This window comes from Podarcis vaucheri (assembly GCF_965113315.1).
Source record: "Podarcis vaucheri genome assembly, chromosome: 10".
Lineage (NCBI taxonomy): Eukaryota > Metazoa > Chordata > Lepidosauria > Squamata > Lacertidae > Podarcis > Podarcis vaucheri.
This window is the reverse complement of record NC_138748.1, coordinates 37,253,618-37,262,220: the sequence shown is the minus strand read 5'-3', so window position 1 is coordinate 37,262,220 and position 8,603 is coordinate 37,253,618. Positions and strand designations below refer to the sequence as shown.

Below are 8,603 nucleotides of genomic sequence, written 5' to 3'. Positions count from 1 at the left end.
CTCGTAGCTGACTTTTTGAGGTCACTCACTGGCGCGATCGGGCTCCCCCCCCCCCCGCTTCCTTTTCTCAATTCCAGTCTCCTGACTTGGAGGACTTGTGTGCCCGCATGTATTATGGTTACTATCAGCGCACGTGTTTGTAGAGAGCGGAAAATAAAGCGTGCACGCGTGGGTCAGTCATTATTCCCGTTTCGCCCACGAGAAAAAAAAAATCCAAGGCAAGTGGAAGGGACGGGGGGTCCCCTAATGCTTGCAAAAGGCACCCCCCCGCCTCTTATCAGCCCTGCAGAAGCAACGCGGGGTGTCCCAAAAGTTCCCTCGCTTCGCTGCGAAGGAGGAAAAGCTAGGCTGCGAAGTGCCCTTAACGAGCGCGCTTGTGCAGCGAAAACACCGAAGAGGAGAGGCTGCCTTTTGTTCCTCCTCTAATTGGACCATTTGTTGTGTAATCGCTGGGCTGCTCTGCGTGAGCTGCAACAGAAGGAAACTCGAGCCGCAGACGCGCAGCTCTAGCGGCTGTGTGTCTTCCCCTCTTAGCTCTCCACCTCCTCCTCCTCCCTCTCTTCTCCCCCCGCGCCTTCCTTTCCCTCCTTCCTCCCGCTGAGCTGCTGTTGCTGCTTGTTTGCACTCGGCTTATCCGGAGCGGAAATTCCTTTCCGTTTTTGTGAATGACAAACTCATTAACAATTCATCAACACAACCTGTTCCAGCCGGCCCGTCTCCACGGAAACAGCCCCTTCCGCGAGCGCTGATTGGCCGGCCGAGAGAATGTATCCATTGAGACGTTCCATGTTTGTATCCATTGAGGAACTGCCTGGCGCGGGGTGGAAGGGGCGAAGCGAGGAGGAGAGCAGCGGTAGCAGCAGCAGCAGCAGCAGCAGAGCGTGCAGGGCTGATTAAAAGGGACATTGATCGCATCTCGAGGACTTAGGAAGAAAGAGGAGGAGAAGGGGGGCCGCGAAGCAAGATGTGAGAAGCAGGAGAAGCAGGCAAAGCAATAACACCGGTAGCGAGAGTAGGGTCTGTCTCTTCTAACTAGTTATTTAAATGCATTTCCTTTTGCTGCACGGAAGAAACGCCTCTGAGCACATTTAACTGGATTTTTATTCGGGGGAAGCAAAAAAGCAGAGGCGATTAGGGAGGTTCATTCGAGGATTCATTGACAAAAAGAAGAGGAAGGGGGGTTCCTGCTCCGTCCCTTCTCTCCACTGCTAACGGAGGCCGGGAGCTCGCCCGAGGAGTTCCCGAGTTGCGGCTGCCTTCGCCCGTGTCCTCCGCCCCGGTGGTCCGCGTGGCCCTTTGGAGAGGGGCGTTTTCCACAGCCCCCCGCCGCCGCCCGCCTTCCCCGATGCTAGATACGCTCCGACCCGCCGCTCCTCCTTTCGTGGTGTCGGACATGGCGCTGTGCAAGACGGTGGCGTGGCTCAACGAGCAGCTGGAGCTGGGCACCGAGCGCCTGCTGCTGATGGACTGCCGCCCGCAGGAGCTGTACGAGTCGTCGCACATCGAGTCGGCCATCAGCGTGGCGCTGCCGGGCATCATGCTGCGGCGCCTGCAGAAGGGCAACCTGCCCCTGCGCGCCCTCTTCGCCAGCGGCGAGGAGGAGCGCGAGAAGTTCGCCCGCCGCTGCGGCACCGACACCGTCGTCCTCTACGACGAGAGCAGCAGCGACTGGAACGAGAACACGGCCGGGGACTCCGTCCTGGGGCTGCTCCTCAAGCGCCTCAAAGACGACGGCTGCAAGGCCTTCTTCCTGGAAGGTGAGGGGTTAAGCCGAGCGGGAGCGGGTTCCCCGGAATCCAGTCTTGCCTTCCTTCCTTCCTCCCCCCCCTTCCTCCATCCCCGGCCCCCCGGCGCCTTCGGAACCGCCCCCTTCCCCTCCAGCCGCCAGGGGAGTGTCTAGACGCCAGCCCCCTGCGTCTGGGCGCAAGACATCCTCGCCCCCTATTGTACGCAGTGGAGCGTTGCCAGATGGCCCCTGATTGGGGGAGAAGGAAGGAAGGAAGGAGAAAGAAATCCCAGAGGAGGAAAACACCCCCACCCCCCATGCTGGGCAAATTTCACTGCTTTTAAAACCTGCCAGGGAAAGCCATAGGGCAGGACACACACAAACCCCTTTGCCAAAGTTGTTTAACATGGGGCAATATATCCGTGGGACAAACTTTGAAAATCCCAACTCCTGAAGGCTGTTAGATCTTTTTCCTAGCAAAAAAAACTCGTGTGAAAGAGCGACTCGGGTTTGCGGGGGTGGGTTAGCAGAAGGAACTGGGTGCCCTCTCGGGAGATGCTTAGCACCTGAATTGAGTTCACAATCCTTTCAGACCGATATTCACTCATGGACAGTTCGCTCACACACCCTTTCCATTCCCGCCTGCCCCCCTCCCAGCTCAGCCGAGCCTTTTCGTTTTAAATCCTTGCTGATCTATCGCAAAGTCACTCCGAAATCTGCCGGCGGCTCTAAATCTTCTGCTTGCTCCTCCTCCCTCCAGTCAAACTAGGCAAAACCCCGGGGATGAGTCTGGCGTTACTAGGTCAAAGTGTTACGTATAGGGAGACTAGGGGTGATACGGTGGTGCAATAAACGGGCCTGGTTTATATTGTCTGGACTTAAAAGGCAGCCGCTTCAAAGGAGACATGCCCTGAAGGGATGGTTTTGATAACCCGATTGCTTCCTCCCTCCCTTTCTTTGGAAGAGCAAAGGCTCTTGCAAAATCTTGGGATAGGAAGTGGAGTGGGAGAAGAGCTATAACCCCTTCTGTGCTGTCCTCTTCAGTTTAGGGCTGTTCAATGCTTCCTCCTTATAGCTCATTTCTTTTATGATGGGTGGGATATGCATTTTACACCGATTAGGCAAAAAAAACACCTTAAAAAGTGTCATTACAGAAATGCTGGCAACTTCCTGCCCTTTAACATTACTCTGAAATTTGTCGTCTGAATCTGGGCTGTTTCACTTTGCCTAATGTTCCTTCCCGTGCAAGTAAAAGGATCCAGTGTATTATCGGTGGGCAACAGAATTCTGCTTTCCATGGCGGAATAAGCATTGGCTCCCTTGCATTTTGCAGCACCTCCATTCTGTCATTCTCAGGACTGTCCATTCATTTCCTAATCCCCCTTCCTCTACTGAACTCCACAGGAGCAGCATCTGCCACTAATATTTTTTAATCCTTAATCTGACAGCCGTGATAGAGGGGAATCCCCTTCTTCTTTTTTTTCAACCTCCCTAGCTCCCAGTTTTATTTCTAATGGTCTGAAACAGAGGAAACTAGCCTTCTGATGTGCAGGGCCACTGGTCAGGGCTGCCTGCGCTGTCTGGCTTCAGGCAAAAGTCAATTGAACCTGTTACACCACTACAGAGCTATGTCTCTTCTCAAACTGTATGTTGTTGTGTGGCTTTCTGCTTCTGCATCTTACAGCTATAGAACTGACCCCCGGTGGTGTGTGGGGTGGTAGTGGTTCGGAAAGCCTTAATGTGATCCCTCATCCAAATTATTTCCTTTCTTTTTTTCTTTCCTTCCCAGGTGGTTTCAGCAAGTTCCAGGCAGAGTATGCCCTGCATTGCGAAACTAACTTGGACAGTTCATGTAGCAGCAGTTCTCCCCCTCTGCCAGTCCTGGGCTTGGGTGGCCTCCGAATCAGCTCCGACTCCTCTTCGGACATTGAATCTGACATTGACCGAGACCCTAACAGTGCCACCGACTCTGACGGCAGCCCCTTGTCCAATAACCAGCCTTCCTTCCCGGTGGAGATCTTGCCCTACCTCTACCTGGGCTGTGCCAAGGATTCCACCAACTTGGACGTTCTAGAAGAGTTTGGCATTAAATACATCTTGAACGTCACCCCCAACCTGCCTAATCTCTTTGAGAATGCTGGCGAGTTTAAATACAAGCAGATCCCCATCTCTGACCACTGGAGCCAAAACTTGTCTCAGTTTTTCCCTGAGGCCATCTCTTTTATAGGTGAGATTTAGTTTATAATAATTGCAAAGTGAGTGTTGGGTGTGTCTTGTGGTAGCATAATTATGCCTGCAATCCTCAGTGCACCTGCCTGGGAGTCATCCCTGTTAAATTCAGTGGGACTTGCCTTTGAGTAGAACTGTACAGGATTATGCTGCAAATTATTAGCAGTATGGCTTGTTTAATATTTATTTATTCTAATGTAATTTTCAGCCTTTGGGGATCTAAGAAATAGCAAGGTACTTCTGCCAGGGTTTAGCTATTGTTAAAGCTTGTAAGAAGAAGTTGATCTTTTAGATGCCTGTATTTTAAAGTCATAATTTCCATGCCAGCATATTTGAATTTTGTCCAGGAAAACTGTATTTTAAAAGAAAGCAAGTGATTTTTAAAAACACAATATAGAGAGATTCCAGTGTTTTGGTAGTTAACTGGATGCATTCATTCCCTTTTTTCTTTAACTGTGCCTGACCTGATTCCTCAATTCCTTAAGCTTTTATGCTCCCTCAAACAGTGCAATCCTATGTACATCTGCTCAGAAGTATACCCCCTAGAGCCTCCAAGCTTTCATTTCTGTACCTACTCATGTGGAAGCATCCTCTATTGAATTTAATCTATAGAGTGTTCCATAAAAACCAGTGTTTTCTCAGAAGCAGGTATTGCCCTAAAATATATGAGAAGTGCTGATGAGTGCATTTAGACTCCTTCCCCTTCTCTTTGTGAATTAGTTCAGTTATGCTCCCCACCCCCTCTTTGGGGAGGGTCATTGTGTTATCTGTCAATGAATACTGTGCTGTAATCTGATTGAGTGATACTGGTAATAGAGCAGAATGTAGGTAATCTGAGCCCAGCAAGAAGAAACTGTAGGCTGGAAGCCACAAAGAAACTAATCTCCAGGCATTATAATGCATTTCCTATTACAAAGGAACCCATTTTCTGGCAATGTTGACATCCTGTTTCTCCTAATGGGCTGTCCCCTGTGACTTCTCTCTTCCTTTTAAAACAGCTGAATACCTCCATTGTTCAGCTGCACTGCACAACAGTTGGAGAATAATTTAATAGACCTTTGCAATCTGCTTGTCTCCATTAAAAAAAAAAAAGGTGGCATTGTAAGGTTTCCCTATTTATATGCTAGGGTGAATGTACACCAAATTATTTTTGTGACCTATTAGTATTAGAATTTATGAAGTATTATTTAGTATTAGTCACTTTCCTGAGGTCGCCAAGCAATTTGCATTTAACAACGTCAACACAAACGCATTATGCCATAAAAGAGAGCGGAAAAGTCACATAAAACACTCCACATTTCTATAGTTCAAAACAAGCCCTTCCAATGTTGATGGAATCTTCTAAAACCACAGATCATCAACCACATACCCACCATAAACTGCTTCTGTGACTGACAGCATGTTGTTGTTTATTGCTGCTCATGTTACAACACATAGGCAGGAAGGGGGGGGGAGAACAACATCTGCTTTTTTCTGCCTCTGACCCCCAACTGCAGAATAATGTGTTTGGAATATGGTCAGAACCAGCCTATAACCAAACTGTGTGGTCAGCGGATTTTCACACTGCAGTTCCTCTTGTACTCTACTTCAGATTACAGGTGTAGGTTTACCCTCTGGAATATTCCCTAGTAAGCAAAAAATATTTCCATTTGCACGTCAAATTAGGCTAGAACCATTTATGCTGCTCCTAGCTGAGTCTCCAGTGTCCAGGGAGTATTTTTTAGTTCTTGAGCATCCGAACAGTCGGTCTCAACCTGCCTGGTACAGTTCAACAAAGGCTGTACCACATAATTCTGTTGAAGGTGTAACTTGCTTTCATGTTGTTCCTGGTGCATTCAAAGCCGGCGTCAGTTCAAGGCCTGAGTTCAGAAGACCTCTGCCTAGAACTCTTGCATTTTGACTTTGGCCCAGTCAAAATAGAAATAAGTCTGTTATTGGGAGAACAAATAAAGCAAGGCTTTGAAAACTCTATGCAAAGCGAGCCTGGAGGATGGGAGTAGGAAGGAAGGCGATGCAAATTCTATGAGGCGCTCACAAAGCTCTCTGTCATGTTTGGTCTCTTCTAGTGGCCTGACCTTTAGGCTGGGAGAAGAAGAGAGACCTCACGGTTCTTGTCTTTGTCTTGTTTCCTCCACAGATGAAGCTCGTGGGAAGAATTGTGGCGTTCTTGTGCATTGCCTGGCAGGGATCAGTCGCTCGGTCACCGTGACGGTCGCCTACCTGATGCAGAAGCTCAACTTGTCCATGAACGACGCCTACGACATTGTCAAAATGAAGAAATCCAACATCTCCCCCAACTTCAACTTCATGGGCCAGCTGTTGGACTTTGAGAGGACTCTGGGGCTCAACTGCCCCTGTGACAACCGCGTCCCCAGCCAGCAGCTGTATTTCACCACCCCTTCCAACCAAAACGTCTTCCAGGTGGACTCCCTGCAGTCCACGTGAGCACCAGCCATGTCCCAGCTCTTCCAACCTTGGGTTGTGTGATCATTCCTCGACGATGCTTCTCTTTGACGGCAGCAAAGGAATCCAGCTCTCTTTTGTGGATGCTGCTCTTCAGCAGTAGCTGGCCTGTGTGCTTAAAAAAAAAAAGGTTAACAAAGTTTGGAATCTGCTATTGCAAAGGGAGGGAACCAGCCGAGTTCTCCCGGGGGGGAAACAACCACCATAAACTCTTCAGACCTTGCCTCTAGGTAGGCCACACATTTTTGCTCGATGCACAAACCGCCACCTATACAGTGACTTGGAACTGAGGACTTCCAAACACAGATAGGGGGGAGGAAGAATGGACACTATATGAGCACATGTAAGACTGGGGAAAATGTATTCAATGCATTTGTAATATATTGTGTTGTCTTCAGTGAAGACTAATTGTGTGCCCCCCCTCCCCGCAATTTTGATTTAGAGGAGCCAAAGAGAGGTTTAAGCTCAAATGTGTTTGGAATTTTTGTTTGCCAAGAGCTTTGTAATGCTTAGCTTGGTTGATGTTAAAAAGTTTTAAATCCTGAATCGATAAGCAACATCAGTAAAATGATAGGTACAAGAGGTCAACGCAAGGGGCGTTCTTTCTCTCTCCATTCTTCCTTTTGTATGCAAAGGATACAATTTTGCAGCATGCTTGATTATACTGTTGAAATGAGGCAAACTTGCTTCCTTGTTTAGGGAATCTGTGTCTATGCTTTGGGGTTCGTTTACTCGCATTTTGTGAATGGATAAAGTATCTTTTGTGGTGATTATATATATATATAATTTTCTTTTGCGGGGGTGTGCCATCAACATAGGGTCTCATTATGACTTAATTTGGCCTTACCTTTTGTAAATAGCCTAGTTTGCATTTTTCTTTTGGAAGAGAGCTACGTCTTCAGAACAGAAGATTCTTTTTTCTGTAGATTATCAAATTAAAAACAAAACAAAACGATTTTGTGCTAAACAGTGCATTACCTCTGTACAAACTCTTCAGGGAGCTTCACCTCAAATGCAATATCTTGCATTTATTTTTGTATAAAACTGGAAGTGTGTGTGGGTGTGAGCATGTGTACCTGTGTAATATGCAAGAAGGTCTTGCACACAATTGTCAATAAGGGAGTGTCTCTGATTTGCCAGTGTAAAAGTTGGGATTTTATTCTAAGAATGTTGAGATCATAAATTATTAATAAATAACTATTTTTGGCTATTTGAGAATGGGACTGATTTGTTTCTTGGTAAGAGTTGCCATCGTTCAGCACTTTGTCGTTTGCAGAAGAGTGGTGCAGCTAGCTGACTTTTTTACCTTTAAAAGTGGAGATGATCAGTGCACCCAAGCAAACTTCTCTATGCGTGGAACTTGCCGGATCAGAAACTGGAAGCGCATGTCTGAATGTGGGTCATTTATTTGCACTGGATTACTTTCAATGGGATGTGCTTTCAGAAACACGGCAGAGTAGGCATCCGCATCCATTTTTACTGGGGGAGGGTCAGCGGCGGAGCATATGCCCGTGCTGCCTGGGGTGGGCGCGTTGCCACTCAACTGCCATTTGCCACCCCCCTCAGTCATGACACCTGTGGTGGACCGCACCCACCACACCTCCTTTCCTACACCTCTGGGAGGGCTGTACATGCAGATAAACATGCTATTGAAGGCAAAGCAATGTAAATCATCTCTTTTTAATACCCCCCACACACCATTACGATGTATGTCTGAATTTCACCCATAGTTTCTGTTGCCATGAATGTTTCACCCTTTCTGGACTGTGATGTGTATTTGAAAGTACAATCACCTTGTTGGCAATTTTCAAGATGTTTAGAACAGGTGCAACAAGGCTGTGAGGGACAGGTAAGTGCCAGAAGATCTTTGGTGGCTTGCTCAGAAATGCAAATCATCCTTTGATGCTAGCCTTTGTTGTGACAAAGGTGCACTTATGAACTAGGCTCCAGCTAAGTGAAGAAAGCGCTGAATTATTTTTCTTCTATCTCCTTTTTTTCTTAGTCTTTAATAAAGCTGTTCATCTTCCCCTAACCATATGCTTGTACCCGATATACAGATTGTTTTAGCTGGTCTGCATTTTGTTTCTAGAGCTTCTCCCTTCTCCCTTACTGGGCTTGGAAAAAGGATTCCATGACTTTTAAACATGCCCTCATCTTCAAATCTCATCTCACTCCTTTTGTTGCA

The 8,603-nt window shown here is 47.6% G+C and overlaps 1 protein-coding gene across 1 annotated transcript; it reads left to right on the top strand.

Annotated features, from left to right (window-relative positions):
- Positions 1–805: 805 nt before the first annotated feature.
- On the top strand, positions 806–7,628 carry DUSP6 (dual specificity phosphatase 6). The gene is made up of 3 exons (XM_082241027.1): positions 806–1,757; positions 3,516–3,953; positions 6,093–7,628. The coding sequence occupies exons 1-3, from the start codon at positions 1,346–1,348 to the stop codon at positions 6,398–6,400; spliced, it is 1,158 nt and encodes a 385-aa protein (XP_082097153.1). The 5' UTR covers positions 806–1,345; the 3' UTR covers positions 6,401–7,628.
- The last annotated feature ends 975 nt before the right edge of the window (positions 7,629–8,603 follow it).